A 21389-nucleotide genomic window follows, 5' to 3' on the forward strand; every position below is an offset into this window, starting at 1 on the left:
CCCAACCTATCCAATCGCTCCTCGTAGTTACACTTTTCTAACCCTGGCAACATCCTTGTAAACCTCCTCTGCACTCTCTCCAGAGCTATTACATCCTTCCTGTAATGTGGTGACCAGAACTGCACACAACACTCCAGTTGTGGCCTCACCAGTGTTTTATACGATTCCAACACTAAATCCTTACTTTTATATTCTATACCTCTGCCAATGAAGGAGAGCATTCCATATGCCTTCTTTACAACCTTGTCTACTTGAACTGCTGCCTTCAGGGACCTGTGTACTTGTACGCCAAGATCTCTCACTTCATCTACCCCTCTTAGTGTAATCCCTGTATCTGTTTGACCTCCCTAAATGTATGATGTCAGCACATCCAGGAAGGTCAACTCCCCACTTCACTAGCATGGGACTATTCAGTCCCCAGGATTCAGGGAGTCAGACTTCAAATACAATTAGCACACCTGAAGTTCAAATAAGATAATTCGAAAACCAAAGTTTATCCGAGTCATACGAAATGTCTGTTAATTCCTTCACAATGGGACCAATCATATTTCAAAAGCACTGACAAGAGTTACCTTTCGATTTCTTGTCTCTATTGTATACGAAATGTTCTTCTCACTAAATATTAGCCGAAGAGGTACAGGCACACGGAAATCATCCTTCCACAAAGCAAGGAGGCGGCTGAGCGAATGCTGGATGGATTTGCAAAAAGAAGCCTGGTCTCTGACATCCTTCTTCACATTAGAGTCGGATAGTGGAACTTCTCCTGCAACTGTGGAAAAGGACCAGGTGAGACTTTGGTTGAGTAGAGCTGAAGCTAAGAGTAATCTAGTCCACCACGGTTACAAGATACTGTAAATTCACTAAGGCAAAAGAGAGTTCTCTATACCACACATATAAAAAAAATCATAAAATTGTATTAGGAAGCCTCCCAGATTGGTGCAGAGACTTAGTCAGCCTCACAAATGGAAGTCTCAAAACATAGAGGAAAGCTACACAAACAGCTTTTAGTTCAGTGAAAAGTACAAACTAGAGTAAAGGTACAAAAAAATAGTTCCGTTGTTGAAGATTACTATAGTGATATAGCTGTGGCTCACTGGCAATATTATTGCCTAAGTCGGATCATGATTTCAATCCCACACCAGAGTGTAAAGACAATCTAGGCTGACTCCAGTGTTGCACTGTCAGAGGTGCTAACTTTCCTTAGACAGGCCATGTCTGCCATCTTGGGCAGATATAAAGCATCCTACAGTGCAATTCAAAAGAGAAGCAGGGGAGTTCTCTGTGAGCTGGGCATTACTTTTCCATCCAAAAAACAGACAGACATAACTCAATATTGGCTACCACATTTGCCTACAAAAATACTTCATGGGCTGTGAAACATTTTGGAACATCCTGAAGATGTGAAATACGTTATATAAATGCAAATATTCATTCTTCAGTTTACAGATCGTTACAACTTACTCCACCAGTAAAATAAAAAACATTGTCCCTCTAGATAGTAACTACAATATATGTACAATTACTTGTACTTGAAAACATCTGAAGATAGAAGAAATAGGAGAGTGAAAAAAAAATTCTCCAATTACTTACCTAGCAAAAAAGCAAGCTCCACAGTGTATTTGGCAAGGGCCTGTTCAATTACTGGACATATGTACTGCAAAAAAACAAGTCACAGTTCACCAAAAGTCCCTTCAGTATTCAGTTTCATAATGAAATGATGACAGGATTACATAGAATACACTGCACAGTCATCTAACCCATCTGCTCTATGTCAATATTCATGGTCTATAGGAGCCTCCTCCTACTCTACTTCATCAGCAAAACTTTTACTGCATTCTCCCTCTTGTACTTATCTGGCTTCCCTTAATTGTATCTATGCTATTCACTGGAATCACTCCTTGTGGTAAAACTTTTCATATTTTAACCACTCACTGGATAAAGAAGTTTCTCCTGAAATTCCTATTTATCACACAATCTCAGTGCAGAAGAGGCCCTTCGGCCCACCGAGTCTGCACCGACACGTGAGAAACACCTGTCCTACTTACCTAATCTCATTTACCAGCACTTGGCCCATAGCCTTGAATGTTGTGACGTGCCAAGTGCTCATCCAGGTACTTTTTAAAGAATGTGAGGCAACCTGCCTCCACCACCCTCCCAGGCAGTGCATTCCAGACCGTCATCACCCTCTGGGTAAAAAGGTTTTTCCTCACATCCCCCCTAAACCTCCTGCCGCTCACCTTGAACTTATGCCCCCTTGTGACTGACCCTTCAACTAAGGGGAACAGCTGCTCCCTATCCACCCTGGCCATGCCCCTCAATCTTGTACACCTCGATCAGGTCGCCCCTCAGTCTTCTCTGCTCCAACGAAAACAACCCAAGTCTATCCAACCTCTCTTCATAACTTAAATGTTTCATCCCAGGCAACATCCTGGTGAATCTCCTCTGGCCAGTATCATCCTTGTTAATCTTTTTTGCACCTTCTCTAATGCTTCTATATCCTTTACATGATATAGAGACCAGAGCTTTGCACAGTACTCCAAGTGCGGTCTAGCCAAGGTTTGACACAAGTTTTCAATTCTTTTACTCTAGATAAGAAACGCTGATTGTAGAATTCCTAGTTTGAGCTGCCAAATAAATTATTCAATTTCATTTGAGAAAATGGAACATACTTGCCTTAATACTAAGCCAGTGATTTTTCCCAAGTTGAATGCATACCAACTTTGATGGGCCAAATGGCTTATCATCCTTGACTCTTGTTTATAAAAAATTGACCTATTCCCTTCCACACACGTTTTCCCTCCTGTCCATGCCAGCCGCAACCCTGATTCAAGAAACCTTGAAGTGACTTGCTCCATCCTATCGTCATCTGCAACCAGAGCATAACTGGCCACCAAGAGTGATGCCAGCCTGGAGTCTCTCCCAACCACTTCCTCCCTCATTTTGGATCTACATTTCCTAGAGCAGTATGGCTAAAATTGATAATTCACTCAACAGGAACCACAGACAAGGTCCCAGAAATGCATCCTATTAAATGAACACATTTGAATAAAAAGGCACACCTGTCTACATCTTAGTGTTTGACATAACCTTCCTAATAAGTCATCAAGTTGTTTGTGGTCCACTGTTTCATCGCTGTGCCTGGGACCCAATGTAATACTCAACAGCTCCTATGAAAGGGAGAGAATACACACAACAAATTAGGCTATAGGTTTCCAAACATGTCTACCAGAGATTTCAGCAAAAAGCCCATGGCATTAGAAGGTATAAATTCCTTTCTGCAAGCATCAGACTGACTGAATTATTCAGTGACCAATGCTTGGGTCCTAATTTGTTCAGATAAGGAACTAAGGATAACATTGAACTTGTGTCCATTCTGTACTTTACCATTGTCCTCCATTCCAACTCCCCCACCACCTCTCTCTGGGATCCTGTACCACAGACACCAGAAGTGCTCCAGTCTCTTGGCTAAAGGTTCATACTGAGTGAGGCCAGTGAATATCAGCATACAATTTGAGCATGAAAAGCATCATGTCAAACCTCCTTCCCTAACCCAATATAGAGGCATGATTTCTAATTCAATAAGAGTCATTGGAGGGAACCCTGCTAGATCTTCCCATTCCCACCATTATCCCAAAAAACAGCCTTTAATGCGTGGCTTGGGTTATTGTACAGTGACCCACCAAGGCCTCCTTGGCAAGAATGATGCCCATTCTGAGGAAATACTTGTGCCTTGCTGTGTAAAGCCGTTCAAGTCCTGCTGTTTTTCCAGGCCACATCGACAAATAATGTTGCCGTGGTGGGGGAGGAAACCAGCAGGGTTTCACTTCCGTGACATGTTACAATGTTTATAAGTCTTCAGCATCATGCAGAGTGAAATACTGGGCACAGACATAGCTCAGTCATATGAACCAGATCAAGAATCTGAGACAGGAAGTAGAACAATTCCACTACTGCAACTGGTCTTTCAATAGCCTGAGCAAGAAAGTTTTTTCTACATATTCCCACCCCAACTGCTCAAAACAGAACTCATCAGTGTGGAAAGACTCCAGGCTATTGCAGGCACACAGTTCAAAATGACAAAGATTAATCGTGCTTCTCAGCATCAGGCTAATAATTCCTTCCAGACAATTCTCATCCCAACCAATTGATATCAATAAATTGCATGCCACAAAAATCAATTTGCAGGAAACTAAACATAAATCTCAGTCCCTTGTAACAGTTTGTGGATATAATGCAGAAACTACACAGATAAAAAATTCCCACATTACACATTGAATTTATTAGACTTGTAGAAATGGATATGGATTAAGATGCTTATTTAAAAAAGACTCGGGGCTGTTTTTTTACTAAAGCAACCGCGTTGAACATTGAACAGATTTTCCATTCTATCACATTTTATGAATGGAAATGTAACATACCTTAAACTCACTGGCTATTTGGGAGGGTGGTGGGGCATCATGCTTACACTCTGGTGAGCAAGTCCTTATTGCTCCAGGAACCTCACTTACATTTGTCGATTGCACGGTTTGAGATTTCTTCAGTCTGTCAAAACTGAGCTTCATTTCTTTTCTAATTAAAGCTGACAGTAAAACAAAAAGAAAAACCTGATCAAGAGTGCAAACTACCACAGGAGTGCAACCTCAAGTACATTTTACACAACATGCTCCTCTTTGACCAGACACAGTGTGCCAATGGAACATGCATTTATTATTCACCATCAGAGGATACATTCAAGGCAAGTTCTTCCAGTGACTGGCTCAAAAGGATCTGCATTCCTCACTCAGCTGGGCAAAGAATGTTGAAACTAGGAACCATCAAAGTGACCTTAAAGTAATTATTGAATAAGATAGAGTACATCATGCAAAAGTACATCAACTGGTTTCAAAAGTCATTGTCTGTTTGCAACAAGTAGACAGTAAAAGCCTGTTGGCCCACTGTCTCTCCGCATCCATTCACTACATACCCTGCTGTGGAACAAGATTAGGGCTATCTACTTTTGGGTGAGAAGCAAGTCAAAGAAAGAGGTACTCAATCCCAGCACCATCCCACAGTCTGCACTGCACTGGGATGGCAAGGGAGAGGGAGAATCTACAATATAGGAACAAGAGAATGCCATTTACTTTCCTGAGCCTATTCCGTAATTTGATGAGATCATGGCTGATCTGTGACCTAACTTATGATTAATACAAATTTAAATCTGAGCAATAATTGCCGTTTGCAGAAAAGAGCTTCAAACTTCTATCATCCCTTACATGCAAATGTTTCTCAACTTTACTCCTGAAATGTCTGGCTCTAACTTTTAGACTATGTCTCTCTTCCTACACTCCCCAACCAGCAGAAATAATTTTCTCTAGCTACCTGATCTGTTCCCTGTAATATCTTGCAAACTTCAAACAAATCACCCCTTACCCTTCTAAATTCCAGGACACAAGCTGTTTTATAGAGACAGAGTCTATAGAGCTGTCAGAAACATTGGCCCAGATTGAAACCAAGTAGAGGTCACATAATCCAGCTCTTAGCTCAAATCCAGTATATTTCACTTAACAGATAGTCTGCTACAGGGACAGAAGGGGCAACAGCCTCACCTCCACTGCCCCAACCTCTTTCTTTGAAAATTCTGTCAAAGTGGAGCTGTTTATGGTTTGAAAACTGACCAGAAGACCTTATTGCTGCAAACCATGGGTTCTTAAAGGATTCCAAATCAATACCACTGTCTCCAAGAGTAAAGAGAATCAACCAGTCACAACCGCGGAGTGACTGCTCCTGAGAGAAACTGTGAACAAGCATCCGAACAGTCCGTGAATAATTTTTTTCTTTTTCTGACTTTACCTTTTACTTGGCCAAGTTTTAAAATCTGATACTCTGCAGAGTTTTTATTTCTTTTTTGCATGCTTGAGGAGGGGGGGGGTGCGGTTGTGCGTGTGTTGATTTTGCATTAGTGGGTAGTTGGACATATTTGTAGATTTTAAACCTTTTAATAATTTCTGCATCTTTGCCTGAGTTAGTTTTAGCAATAAACTCTTTATTTATTAACTTAAGGAACCTGGCTGGCTTATTTCTTACACAAAGCATATTGAATTGGCAACATCACCTTTTTAAACCCAAACTCTGTTATAACCAACCCAGGAATGGGACAAACAGAGGAGTCAGTTCATCCCTCCTAACCTGGTCGTAACAAGAAATAAAAGCCAGCACTCCATTAACCTTTCTGATTATTTTCTATACCTGTTCATGACATTTTAATGATCTGTGTACCTGGACCCCCAAATCTCTTCGAACTGTCACTGTTACTAGCTTTTCACCATTCAGAAAGTTTCTGTTCTATGCTTTTTAGGTCCAATGTTGATGGCCTCACAATTGCCTACACTGGAATTCATTTGCCAGCTTTGCCTAATCACTTAATCTAATATCTTTAATTTGATGTTTTCATCTGCACTGCTTATAATTTCCCCCTATATGTCACTAACAATTTGGATATGAGACTTTCTATCCCATCATCTAAATGGTTAATAAATCTGGTGAACAGTTGAGGCCCCAACACAGAACCCTGTGGGACACTTGTCATATCCTGCCAGTTAGGGTACCTATCCAAAATCACTATTCTCCATCTTCTGCCTCTCAGTCAATTTCCTAACAGGTCAATAACTTGCCTTCAATTCCATGACCAGTCTCTGATGAGGAACTTTATTAAATGCCTTCTGGAAGCCTTCATAAATAACATCTGTAGACATTTCCCGGTCTATTATTGAGTCATTCTTCACTGAATATTCAAATCAGAATTGTCAGGCATGACCTATCCTTTAGGAATCCATGCTGGCTCTCTCTGATCAGCTGAAAATGTTCTAGGCATTCAGTCACTCTGTCCTCACTTCAGTAATTTCCAAACAACAGGTTATTTTTCCCTTGATTACCCCTCTCATCTTTCTTAAATTGTGAAGTGGTGTGCAATTTTCAATGTAAAGGAACGATCCCGGAATCAAGAAGATTATAGTTAAGGGATCAACAATACTCTTAACTACTTGCTTTAAAACCCTGGAATGGAAACCATCTGGTCACTCTTTAGTGCCAATATTTTCTTCATTACTGTTACTTTGCTTGCTCTCTAGCCATCGACTCCATCACTTTCCATGACAACTGGCTGAAGCTGAACGAGACTGTTCACAACTTTGGTGTCATATTTAACACCAAGATGAGCTTCTGACCACACATCAACGACGTTGCCAAGATTACCCGTCTCCACCTTTGTAAAATCACTCAACCACACCCTCGCCTCAGCTCATGTCCTGCTGAAACCCTCATTCAAGACTCTGTTACCTCCTGACATGACTATTTTAAGACATTATTGTTCAGCCTCCCACATTCGACCTTCCATAAACTTGATGCCACCCAAAACTCTGCTGCCCGAGTCCAAACTCGCACCAAGCCCCATTCACCCATCACCCGTGCTCACTAACCTACACTGGCTCCCTGTTAAGCAACATCTTGATTTTAAATTTCTCGTCATCTTTTCAAATCTCTCATGGCCTTCCCCTTCCTTACCTCTAACCTCCTCAGCCCCACATAAAGTATTTCATATGCCTGTCATTTCCTTATTTTCATTTATATCACTGTTGCAGCTTTCAATGGCCCACGATGCTGCTGATCAGCCTCTTTTTCCAAATTGTAAAAGATGTGCATTTTGATTTTGATATCCCTTACAAGTTTCTCTTCATACTCCCGTTTTGTAGCTATTACTATTTGTTTTGTCACTTTCTGGTATTGTTTGTCTCTCTCCCAATTGCCACGATCTTCGCTAGTTTGGTAAATTTTGCCTCTTTAATCATCCACAGCTGAATTTTTTTTGGCAGGCAGAGCTCTAGGTTCTAGATTATGTCAAACTCTTTTTTTAGTACCAGATCAGAATCCACTGATCTTCTATACATTTACCCAGTATCAGATTTGCTCAGTTTACTGAGGACAAGTCTCTGTCTCATCCCACTGAAGTCAGCCTTATCTAAATCTAGAATCTTTGTAGTTGCTTTGCATTTCTCCTTTCAAAAACAACCTTGAATTTGATCATATTGAGATCCCTGTTTGATAGATGTTGCTGTTAACTAAACCTGTCTATTACTAAACATAATAAAAAGCATGCCTCCTTGTTGGTCCGAGGATATACTGTTTCTGAACACCATACTGAATATATTCAAGAAATGTATATATTTCTGACACAAGCTAGTCTGTTTATTCCAATCTGTGTCGGTGGAGATTCAATGGGCCGAAGGGCCTCTTCTGCACTGAGAGATTCTGTATGAAAGTTAAAATCCCCCATTAAAAGCACTCTTTTGCTGCATGCTTGTCTAATCTTCTCGTTTATATAATTATCACTTCACAGCTGCTTCCATGGGGCCTAAACACAACTCTCACTGCGGTCTTAAAATCTTTTCTATTTCTTAATTCTACCCATAAAGTCTCCACTGCCTGCTTACATGTCATTATATCATCTCTCATCATTGAAGCAATTTCACACTTAATCACTAAGGCTACTCCTTCCCTTCTATTAGTTTCCCTCCCTTATCTGTAGACCTTATAACTTAACTATTCGACAGCCATGTCTCAGCAATGGATGTCATCATACCCTCAAAGTTGAATTTGTGCCTGCAATTTAATTTGCTCCTTATACTCTGTGCATTTGCATGAAGAACACATATTTGGCTGGAGAACTCAAATGTTTTTCTCTCATTTATTTCTCTTTCTTGATTGAATTATTTTACATCTTTTAGTTATCCCCTTGCCTGTAGTGCCTAAAGCACCATCTCTAACTGTTACTTTACTCTTCCTACAAGATACTTGCATTCAAAAGGATGAGAGGACACAGAGGAATTCTCACAGGTCCTACTCCAATAAGTTGTTTCCCCCCCCACCCTTTGCTATGAGCTTCATCATTGAGAGGCTGGGTTGCCAAAAAAAAATTATTTGCACCTGATCTACAATCTCCTGACACCCAATTTCCTGATCTACCCTGACAGCATTCTTAAATTGCTGAAGAAACCATTTCTTGCACTCAGCATAGCTGTGAGCACTGTGGGGACGTCAGTACTGCATGTTGCAGCTGCAATGAGTTTCTAGTGATCCTGCACAAGAAGCTGATATTTTAAGGTTATGCTTCTTTGTACCTGTGACATTGGTGGAAAGCCACATACAAGCTTTCTCGGTAGCAAGGCGGCTTGCAATACCTTCGGCTGTACTCAGCACCTTTTAAAAAAAAAGCGTAATTACTTACAAATACCACAATTGATCCAAATAGCAGAAAAGCAAATGCTTTACAAAGCGGGCAGGGGAGGGGCAACACCGAGAGCACTGGAGTGCTGCTTTGGGCTGCAGTAGAGCGCTTAAGTTGGAGTTCGGTGACTGAGGGAATTTAAGGGTTAATTTCTATCTAAAGTCTAGTCTTTCTTTAATTTATTAACTAAAAGTTGCTGTTTGGGTTGGAAGGTGGTGGGTTTTAGGTCAGCTTTAAAACAGGGTTTCTACAGGCTCTGCTTGCAGCTACAATTAGTTAATTAGATAACTGACTTAAACAGGTTTTCAGAGGCTAGATTCAGAGGAGTATAAAAACAGGCCATCTTACAGTGCTGACTGTCTGCACTGGAGTGCTGCTTTGGGCTGCAGCAGAGTGCTTAAGTTGGAGTTTGGTGACTGAGGGAGGAGGTGAGGAGGGAATGAGGTGATCCTTTGAGTACCATGAGTATGGTCGGTTAAGTATTTACACTTTTATCGCTTATAGTTTTTAAGGTCTTATTTTGTGGTTCATTGTTTATAAGGGCTATATTCTGTAACAACAAGAGCAGAGAAGGGGGGCCCTAGAGTAATTGATATTATTTAATATTAAGCATCTTCCAAAAGGTTTAATTTAATTTAAAGGGGTAAGTCATGGCAGGAGAGCTCAAAGCCGTGGTGTGCTCCTCCTGCTCAATGTGGGAAGCCGGGAACGTTTCTAGTGCCCAGGGCAGGCATGTATGTGGGAAGTGTCTCCAGCTGCAGCTCCTGGAAGCCCGGGTTTCAGAGCTGCAGCGGCGGCTGGGGACACTGTGGAGCATCCGCAAGATGGAGTATCATGAATAGCACATATTGAGAGGTGGTCACATGGCGAGCTAAGAGTCCACAGGCAGGAAGGGAATGGGTGACCACCAGGCAGAGCAAGAGGACTAGGCAGGCAGTGCAGGAACCTCCTGTGGCTATTCCCCTGCAAAACAGATATACCGCTTTGGATACTGTCGAGGGGAATGGCCTCTCAGGAGAAAGCAGCAACAGCCAAATTCATTGCACCACGGTTGGCTCTGCTGCACAGGAGGGGAGTAAAAAGTGTGGGAATACAATAGTTATAGGGGATTCAGTTGTAAGGAGAATAGATAGGCATTTCTGTGGCCACAAACGAGACTCCAGGATGGTATGTTGCCTCCCTGGCGCTACGATCAAGGATGTCTCAGAGCGGCTACAGGACATTCTGAAGGGGGAGGGTGAACAACCAGTAGTCATGCTACACATTGGTACAAACAACACTGGTAAAGGGGAGGTCCTAAAAGCAGAATACAGGGAGTTAGGAAGTAAGTTGAAGAGTAGGACCTCAAAGGTAGCGATCTCAGGATTACTACCAGTGCCACGTGCGAGTCAAAGTAGAAATAGCAGGATATATTGGATGGATACGTGGCTGAAGAGATGTGAGGGGTAGGGTTTCAGATTCCTGGGACATTGGGACCGGTTCTGGTGGAGATGGGACCAGTACAAACTGGACGGGTTACGCCTGGGCAGGACCGGGAATGATGTCCTAGGAAATTTTTGCTAGAGTGGTTGAGGGTTTAAACTAAAATGGCAGAGGGATAGGAAGCTATTCAAGGAGTCAGAGGAGGGGGAATCAAGGACAAGAACAAAAGACAGAAAGAGGAATAAGAAAAGCGATAGGCAGAGAAATCAAGGGCAAGAATCAAACAGGGCCTCGGTGAAAAATAGTGGGAATGGGACAAGTAATGTTAAAAAGACAAGCCTTAAGGCTTTGTGCCTTAACGCGAGGAGCATTTACAATAAGGTGGGTGAATTAACTGCACAAATAGATGTAAACAGCTATGATATAGTCAGGATTATGGAGACATGGCTGCAGGGTGACCAGAGATGGGAACTGAACATCCAGGGGTATTCAGTATTTAGGAAGGACAGACAAAAAGGAAAAGGCGGTGGAGTTGCATTGCTGGTTAAAAGAGGAAATTAACGCAATAGTGAGGAAAGATATTAGCTCCGACGATGTGGAATCTGTGTGGGTAGAGCGGAGAAAAACTAAGGGGCAAAAAAAGTGAGTGGGGGTTGTATATAGACCCCCAAACTATAGTGGTGGTGTTGGGAATGGCATTAAACAGGAAATTAGAGACGCATGCAATAAAGGAACATCTGTAATTATGGGTGACTTTAATCTGCATATAGATCGGGCAAATCAAATTAGTAACAATACCGTAGAGGAGGAATTCCTGGAGTGTTTACGGGATGGTTTTCTGGACCAATGTGTTGAGGAACTAACTAGAGAACAGGCCATCTTAGACTGGGTATTGTGTAATGAGAAAGGAATAATTGGCAATCTAGTTGTGTGAGGCCCCTTGGGGAAGTGTGATTTAGACAAGCTGAGTGAGTGGGCAAATGCATGGTAGATGCAGTATAATGTGGATAAATATGAGGTTATCCGCTTTGGTAGCAAAAACAGGAAGGCAGGTTATCTGAATGGCTATAAATTGAGAGGGGGGCATGTGCAACGAGACCTGGGTGTCCTCATACACCAGTCACTGAAGGTAAGCATGCAGGTGGTGGTAAAGAAGGCAAATGGTATGTTGGCCTTCATAGCGAGTGGATTAGAGGACAGGAGCAGGGATGTCTTGCTGCAATTATACAGGGCCTTGGTGAGACCACACCTGGAATATTGTGTGCAGTTTTGGTCTCCTTATCTGAGGAAGGATGTTCTTGCTCTCGAGGGAGTGAAGCAAAGGTTTACCAGACTGATTTCTGAGATGGCAGGACTGACATATGAGGAGAGATTGAGTCAATTAGGATTATATTCACTGGAGTTCAAAAGAATGAGGGGGGATCTCATAGAAACCTATAAAATTCTAACAGGACTAGACAGGGTAGATGCAGGAAGGATGTTCCCAATGGTGGGGGAGTCCAGAACCAGGGGTCACAGTCTGAGGATACGGGGTAGACCATTTAGGACTGGGATGAGGAGAAATGTCTTCACCCAGAGAGTGGTGAGCCTGTGGAATTCGCTACCACAGAAAGTAGTTGAGACCAAAACATTGTATGTTTTTAAGGAGGAGTTAGATATAGCTCTTGGGGCGAAAGGGATCAAAGGACATGGGGAGAAAGCAGGAGCAGGCTATTGAGTTGGATGACCAGCCATGATCAACATGAAATGGCGGAGCAGGCTCGAAGGGCCTTATGGCCTGCTCCTGCTCCTATTTTCTATGTTTCTGAGAGAAGGAGCACAGCAGAGAAGAGGTAACAAAGTGAGTGAGTGATGATTTAGACACAATGGGGAGAAGTTAAAGGCACGAATAAAAACTGTTCTTAACAGATACCAAAAATGGCAAAGCACCACCAACCAATGGCAGTCTAACCCTGTCGCAGCAAGTAGGCTGCACTTCTTTGTGATCTCGCACACATTCCACATCAAAAAGACATGTAGAAAGTTTGTAATGAGTTGGAGTTAATGTAGAGTACAACCTGGGAAACACTCTCGTGTCCAAAAGGAGGAAGTCATGCTAAACATTTATAAATTACTGGTTTGACCCCAACTGGATTATTTTGGAAAATTCTGTGCAACCTCTGGAAGGATGTCGAAGCCTTGGAGAGGATGCAGAAGCATTACCAGAATGGTTCAAGAGATGAGGGACTTCAGTTACATAGGGAGACTAGAGAAACTGGGGCTGTTCTCTTGAGAGCAGAGAAGGATAATGTCAGATTTGATTAAAATTTTCAAAATTTTAAGTGGTTTGATAAGAGTTGATAGGGTGTGTTTATTTGTGTTGCAACACTAGGGGAGCACATCCTACACATACACATATACAGTGTCAGTCACGGTGAATCAGTCTGTGATTTTATCATTTGCAACTAGACAGACATGCTAAATTAAGTTTTGAAATGCAAACTGAAACCTGGTATTAGGCAGTAAATTAAAACAATGTTAGGATTGACTGTTCCCCAAATGTTCTGTTCATTTGTCAAACATTATTAAAATGCTCATCAGAAATACATCAGGGTATTGCTTTTTTTTTTAAACTAGACTTTTTGCTGATGTTCGCCAAAGGATTTATTCTATTTTCTACAAATATTTACACAAATGATAATAAATTTTTAAAAAATCACCACCCAATGTAGTGTTCAAGACCTGGGCTTAAGTGCCCCATTAGCTGGGAATTGTCACCACGAAACCTTTCCAACTTGCTTCAGAAGACTGTTCTTTAAACCTGCAATCACTATTCCCATTTCATATATCTGCGGTGCATTGCGAGTTCAACAAGTTTTCCCCAATAATAAAGAAATCTTAAGTGGGATTTGATGTTCTGCAGCTATGTGCGTGCCAATGATGCTTCTTATGCCAAATGGAAAGGCGTCAAGGTCAACTGCACATCAGTGGCCACCAGGTGGGCCGAGTGCTCATGCGCAACTGCACCTGACACGTTTCCAGTCAATGGGAGGAGTTATAATCAAAACTATTTCCACTGGCAGAAGGGTCAGAGAACCAGAGAACAGAAATTTAAGAAAACTGGCAAAAGTAATGAAAATTATTTTTACGTAGCCATTTGTGATCTGGAATGTGTTGTCAAAAGGGTGGTGGAAGCAGATTCAACAGTAACTTAAAAATGGAACTGGATAAATACTTGACTAGGAAACATCTTGATGGTTAGGAGGAAAGAGCAGAGGAATAGAATTAATTAGGCAGTTGTCTCAAAAAGCCAGCACAGACACAATGGGCTGAATGGCCTCTATGTGCTGTATGATTCTATGGTGCAATGAAGGGGATGGTGTGGTTGAGAACTTCACTATCTGCTAGGTGAGATAATAAAAGTGGTTGTGGGTGCTTTTGGTGATGAACTGGATGTAGTGTTTGAACACCAGAGAATACCATCCGGTTCAGGCAAGTGGCCAGGGCGGGAGAAAGGAATAAGTGACCAAGGAGTGCAGTACCTGCTAAGATCCCAATGGAAAAGCTATGATCTTGCCAATGTTTAGCTGGAGGAAGTTCCAGCTGGGGCATGCTCACAACAGCAGGCAGCAAAAGTTTTGAGAATTATGGATAATGGTGAAAAAGCACATCCAATACGAGAATATATACAAACAATGTTCACTGCTATCCATCAGGGAGGCCTCGGGTGTCGAGCTCATCACATTGCATAATCCTTCATTAACCCTCAATAAACTTTTTGCCATTTCCAATTCTTATCCAATTCTTTAGAATTTGCTGGTAAAGGCAGCTGCACTGCATCCCCTGGCAGTCTTCAACTGGCTGTAGTTAGCATTTACATTAGGAACCTACCTCATGCTTATGGGGATATTAAGAATTTCTATGGTTTCAGTCATCCAAGATCTCTGGTGACTATCAGTCTCTGTTTTGGGTTGGATGAAAGCTGGACTGAAATGAGTCAGATACGTGTTAATGGGAGGTATGCATGGAGTTGGAGAGCAGCAATCTTTTTGCGGACCATGGGCCGGAGATAGGAAGGGCTCCCCACCCACCAACCCCAGGGATGCAGGATAAGGCAAGTGGGGGGCTGTGTCTAAACAGAAAATCTGAAAATTTAACCGAGGCAGATGTCTCTTCTGGAAGCAGAACTTGAATTGCTTCTGGTCCCTTTCTGCCACAGAATCTGAAAAGGTAAAAAGAGAGAAATATTTTACTTAAAGAATACTTTCAAAATCCAAATTTGAATTTTAACATCAGATAGAGGGATGGCTGAGCCATATCTTATGACATGATGATAGAAACCCTGAGCCCTCAGGCAAAGCCTCCAATCGCAGCCCCCCAGAACTTCTGGGTGCGTCCGTGAAAACACAGGATGGAAGAATGCATGAAATGTTCATCTAAGACAGCAGCAACAGTAATTCTGAATCAACAATAGGTCATCTAATCCAGTGATATATATTTGATTATGGGAGGAACAAAGTCAGTTTGCATTACATAACTGAATGAAATGAATAGTCAATTAGAGATAGTGAGTAGTTGCCTGTCTCTGCACATCATTACAATTATTTCCTCATGAAGTGGGGAAAAAGACTTTAGGCTTCACCTCAGATCAGAGCTGGGTGCCCTAGTGATATAACCAATGGACACGTTTATGGAAACACACACAAAGGTTCCATTCAGCCCACTGTGCCTCTGCTGGCTCTTTGAGCTACCCAATTAGTCCCACTCTCCTGCTCTTGCCCCATAGCTTTCTAATGCTTCCTTTTTAAGGATATTTGCAATTCCGTATTGAAAGCTGCTTACTATTTAATCTGCTTCAACCACTCTTTCAGGCAAAGCACACATCAAAACACTAGATGAAAGGAGGCCAGATAGGAGGACTTAGATGGTAGGGGTATTTCTCTGTTCATGCATCTCCCCTGGGCTGGTCTCAAATGCCAATTTGCAAGATTTTTAAGAGGGTTCTCAGTCACAGCCATAACCTAAATCAAAGTGTGAAGATGGAAGAATGATCCCCACATGGTCAGAAATAATGAAAAGGGTACTGATTTCAACAAAGGATATTTTTCAGTCCTGTTAATGTCCGTGGGCCATTTTAAAATTTTTATCCTTGTGTTCAAATCCCTCCATGGCTTTACCCCACACATCTTTGCAACCTCCTCCAACCCTGCAACCCTCGAAGATCTCTGCACTCCTCCAATGCTAGCATCTAGTGCATCCCAGTCTTCATCAATCTGCATCTTCGCCAAAGATGACCATGCTTTCACCTGACTAGACTGAGGTTCTGAGCCTTGGGACATTTTGCTAAGTTAAAAATGTTATATAAATGCAAGTTGTTGATATGTTATACTTTTTCACACTATCGTCTTCCCCCAACCTGAGTTGCAATTTTTTGTTCAAAACAGGAAACAATCTGTAGGTCATCGAGCATGTATATTTGTCACATAACCACCACCACTCAAATTTCAGAGATGCTTACTCTCTGCCTTTGATCACAGCCTGCCTGCCTTCTTCACAGAGATCAATGATCACACTTTCAAGTAGCTCGGGTAGGTTGATCTTCTCGTCCTTCATTGCATTTTGTAGCATTGTTGTCCCGCGTTTGACTAGATCAGATACCAGAGTCGCCCTAGGAAAGGGAGCATAGGTAGTAATTGAGTTTTGCTTCATTGTTACACTCCCAACAGTGAGCTCATCAAAACTATCTCAAAGCTCATCAAAATATCCCAGTTTTGGCTCAATGTCGCCCCCAAGTTTATAAGGGAGTCTTGGTGTGCTGAGTTAGTTGCCAGCTAAGGCTACTGATTATTCACGGGTTGTGGCGTTCCACTTCTGAGACCAATGTTGTTCACAATTTACATAAACGATTTGGATCTGAGAATTGCAATTACAATTTCAAGATTAAGCATGCCAGATTTTTGGAGGGTGGGGGGTGGAAACGGACGTAATTAATACGGGGGTGGGGATGGCAACAAAATAAAGGAAGACATTAAAAACTTGCACAGTAGTGTGATGTTGTACATTTTGATAGGAAGAATGAGACAGCCACATACATGGAGGCCAACACTGCAGTGTAAGTGCAGATGAGACATTAAACCCTCTCATAAAAAATCCCATGGTGCTATTTTGAAGAGCAGAGGAGTTCTTCCCATTGTTCTGGACAAAATTTATTTCTCGACCAATATCAATCTGGTCATTATCACACTGCTGTTTATGGGACCACGCTGTACGCAAATTGGCTGCTGCACTTCCTACATTACAACATTGGCTATACTTAAAAAGATCTTCATTAGCTGTAAAGTGCTTTGGGACATCCTGAGGTTTTGAAAAGTGCTGTTTCTATTACCTTCTTTGGCTCAGTATAAACTATTGTCTGATTACAAAATGTTTCCCTACATGAAAAGTGCAATACAAATGCAAGTTGTTATTCCCTACTGAAAATTCCAAACTGGTAAAACTAAGTGGTAAAACTGAGTGAATAACCTATCGGCTAACTAGTATAGCATGTAGTGGGCTGCATCAATCAGGGTAAAACAGCTAATTATCAGTATTTTGGGAGGTAACTATGGCTCATGCAGGGGTGTTGATTGCCACAAGTCCAGCTGCAAACATCCCAAAGGGTTTTATGTAAAAGTGCAGAAGAAAGGGAAATGTGATAACACTTGCAGGAAAAATTGACCATGATTGCTGAAGCTATTCCATTTGAAGTAAACAATCTTAAATGGAACCAATTCCCTTTTATCTTGTACATTTTCGAAGACCTTATTAATATAAGAGTTACAGTCATTTATGGTATGGAAAGATTCCATTCAGCCCATTGAGTCCACACTGAGTTCCTGCACAATCATAAACAATATGGAACTCAAAACATGCAGTATCTTTTGTTTATTTAAACAATGAGCTCATCAAAACTATCCCACTTTTGGCTCATCTATGTCTCCCGAAGTTTGTAACTGACGGAAAGATTCAGTCTCTATGTGCTGAGTTAGTTGCCAGCTAAGGCTACTGATTATATGTGGGAAGTGGTGTTCCACAAGGATCAATGCCAAGACCACTGTTGCTCATAATTTACATCAACCATTTAGATTTGAGAATCAGAATTACAATTTTAAGACTTGTGCACGCCAAAGGTATGTTGGGGGGCTGGGGGAGAGGGGGGATGGTTGGCTGGAATTAATTAATACAGAGGAGGAGGATGACAAAATAATGGGAGACCTCAAAAACTTGCAGAATATTAAGTGTGATGTCGTACATTTTGGTAGGAAGAATAAGGCAGCCACATACACCTTGGAAAATAAATGTCCAAATCAAATAGAGGGGTAGAGGTACACAAATAACTAAAAGTAGCAATACAGGTTAATAAGGCCATTAAAAAAAACAAAGCATTGGGTTTAATTTCTAAATAGATAGCATTGAAAAGCAGAGAAATAACATACAGAATCTTGGTTAGAATAGTACATCACAGAGAGGCTATCCGGCCCATCAAATCTGCACCAGCTATTCCAAAGAGCAATCCAGTTAGTCCCACTCCCCTGCTCTTCCCCCGCACCTCTAATTTTTTTCTCTGCCAAATATTTATCCAATTTCCTTTTGGAAGTTATTGCATGCACGAACTCTTATCTTGGTTAGACCACTTGGAGTACTATCCACATGATGAATAGTTAAGGTGTTGGAAAAGGATGCCAATTAAGTGGGCTAATTTATCCTGGTTGATGAGTTTTCTGAATGTGGATGAGCTTCTAGTCAATGGCGACTCCCAGGATGTTGATGCTAGAGGACTCAGCAATGATGATGCCATCGAATGTCAAGGGGGAGTTGGTTGGACTCTCTCTTGTTGGAGATTGTCATTGCCTTGGCATTTGTGTGGCACAAATGTTACTTATCAGTCCAAACCTGATCATTGTTCCCACTGCACGTGAGAACAGCTTGCTTCATTAACAGGAGTTGTGAATGGAACTGCAATTATAAGTAAACATCTCCACTTCTGGCCTTGGGATGGAGGGAAGGTCACTGTTGAAGCAGTTGAAGATGGTTAGGCCTAGGACACAACCATGAGGAACTCCTGCAGTGGTGTCCTGAGCTGAGATAACTGGCCTCCAACAATCACAACTATCTTCCTTTGTGCTAGATATGATTCCAGCCAATGGAGAGCTCTTCTGCCACTAATTCCCACTGACTTCAATTTTATTAGGTTCCTTCATTCGAAATTTGAGAATGCATTATTTCCTAAAGAAGGTACCTGAAATATGACACTTTTTAAAAAAAAGTTCTCTGCAATATTAAAATACCATTCTTAATTTAACAATAACAGACTTGTTTCACTCACTTGATGTGCTTTACACAGTTAGATCCAACTCTTTCAGCCACAAACTCAACTGTTTTGCGAAGTGATGGTGGTTGATTGTGAAAAAAAGCCTCCTCCAACTTTACCTGACCAGGAAACACAAACTCAACATTAAGTACACAGCGTAAAATTCTTCTCCATTTACTTGAAATTTCACACTCCTTGTACATTATCTTGGAGTTAAATCACCAAGATAATGCCATGTAAATGAATGGTTTGCCTGTTCCAATGGCTCATTAGTTATTGCACTCAATGCTCCATGTAACACTGAGCCCGTACAGACCAAGTTAGTTCCCTCTTGGCTAATCTAAACTGTGGCATTGAAGAAGTGCTGCAGTTGGTCTCAGTGACCACTAGCAGGAGCACATCACTGACTTTGGTTTTGATTCAAGGCTGTACGAAAAGCAATTCTATACTGTGATGGAGGAGCATTCACCCAGGCACTAGACAACTCACGGACCCAAGCCTGAGCAAAGAGCCATGAGATGCCAGCCCCCACTCTTCCAATAACAATTATCCAAACAGAGTGCTAGAAAGCAAGAGAGTTATGTTATCAGGGGTTAAGAGAAGTCATTGGAAAGAATGTAGGGAGGACAGATACTTTACTGGTCGACAGTCAATCTGAGGCACTAAAAGTAAGGAAATACGTCCACCCTGCTTTGAATGGACATTATGCAGGAATGTGTCATTTGGTTATATGCAGGGTGGTCTATATAAAATGAAAAATTCTGAGACAGAAACATAAATAGTATGAAGAGCATGCTCTTGACAGACGATTTGAGCACGCAAGGATGAAGGCGTTACCTGGAGTCTCTGCTGTGATTGTGCTAAAGTTGGTACTAAAGGCTCTGCAGCAGTTGGTGTGATTTTTCTCATGTATCCTCCATTTTTAACCCCACTGCCAGCTACGTAGGAAGCCAATAGCTTGCGTAACTCACCTGCAACAGAAGACCGGGTGAAACATCTTGTCATGGCTTACACTAACTGGCACACATTGTTAGTAGTTAACACACACATATTCTGTGGCAGTTAATCATTTCCATCTGGTCAGTAGAGGCTGTGTGGGTAAATAAAATGCAATAAACTAATACATGTAATATCAGAACACATGCAAGTTTGCATTTTGTAAAGTTTTGGATCTGAATTCTCCATGGTTCCCAAGGAGACACTTAACAGAAACCAAGCACTCTGGAAGGGAAGGGGTTAAATTAAGAAAATCGCCACAGATCACCATCACACACCTCTGAGCAATAGCCTGTGGAGCTGTCTTACTGAAAACCTGAGAGCCTGTCTTCTAACCAAGGATCGTACTTGACAAAGGCAAAGATCAATAGATTTTCTTTTTATCAGGTATGGGTATGAAGGGATATGGAGCCAAGGTGGAAAATTAGAGTTAAGATGCAGATCAGCTATGCTCTGACTAAATGCAGAAACAAGCTCAAGGGGCAGTAAGGCCTACTCCTGTTCCTAAAAGGGACAAGATGATATTCATAGGTAAAATAAGATAGAAACCAAAAATAAAAAGAGCTGACATTTAATAACAAAAATACCTTTCCAAAAAAATTGAGTTTCCTTTCCCAAAAAAAAATACCAACTTCTTCAACCTTTCCTTGTATCTTAGATAGCAGAGAATGCATTAACTTGGGTTGCCACACACAGCACCCTCTCAAGAGGTCTAATGGCTTTCCAATAGTATGGTGAGCTGCGATATTTTAAAGTACTATTCTGATTGTATTAAAGTATCACTCTTCAATAACCAAAGAGCATAACTTCCACTCCAGTTCCTTGTTTTCCATGCTAGTAATATCTTTGAAAAACATCAGGTCAGTTAAGTGTGACTTAAAAACAGAAAATGCTGGAAATGCTGTTCTAGGAAACATCTGCATCCTGAAAAGTTGACTGTTTCTCTCTCCAGATGCTCCAGAATATTTTTAGCATTTTATTTTAATTTTAGATTTTCAGCAGCCACAGTATTTTGCCTCTTTATCAAGCCATGCTGCTCCCAATCCTTTAGACATTTAGTTTATTGGTTAAATCAAAAACAAGTTTAGTTTTCAGTAACTCTCTCAACCTTTTTAAGTAACAATACAACATTTGCAACTATTTACTTCTCAGGAATGTCTCTTGGATCTAGTAAACATTTAAATAGTTAGTGGCCGACATATAAGCAGTCAGATAAGTATGAGGGAAAACTCATCAGGTCTAACAGCGTCTGTGCAGAGAAAGACAGAATTAACGTTTTGAATCTGAGTTTTTCCAGCATTTTCTGTTCTTATTTCAGATTTCCAGCATCTGCAGTATTTTGCTTTTATCAGATAAGTACAAGCTTTATTTGAAGTAGTAAAC

The 21389-nt window shown here is 41.4% G+C and overlaps 1 protein-coding gene across 1 annotated transcript in view; it reads right to left on the reverse strand.

Annotated features, from left to right (window-relative positions):
• The window catches only part of cdan1 (codanin 1), a 103413-nt gene that overhangs the window by 3246 nt on the left and 78778 nt on the right, over positions 1-21389 (reverse strand). Inside the window, exons 18-26 of the mRNA XM_078562917.1 lie at positions 19848-19981; positions 19026-19129; positions 16179-16328; positions 14819-14882; positions 9153-9231; positions 4419-4579; positions 3060-3167; positions 1591-1654; positions 573-769 (exon numbers count right to left, since the gene is read on the reverse strand). Coding sequence (XP_078419043.1) covers positions 573-769; positions 1591-1654; positions 3060-3167; positions 4419-4579; positions 9153-9231; positions 14819-14882; positions 16179-16328; positions 19026-19129; positions 19848-19981 — 1061 coding nt within the window. The remainder of the gene's footprint in view (positions 1-572; positions 770-1590; positions 1655-3059; positions 3168-4418; positions 4580-9152; positions 9232-14818; positions 14883-16178; positions 16329-19025; positions 19130-19847; positions 19982-21389) is intronic.

Source organism: Cetorhinus maximus, chromosome 18 (genome assembly GCF_964194155.1).
Source record: "Cetorhinus maximus chromosome 18, sCetMax3.hap1.1, whole genome shotgun sequence".
Classification (NCBI taxonomy): Eukaryota; Metazoa; Chordata; class Chondrichthyes; order Lamniformes; family Cetorhinidae; genus Cetorhinus; species Cetorhinus maximus.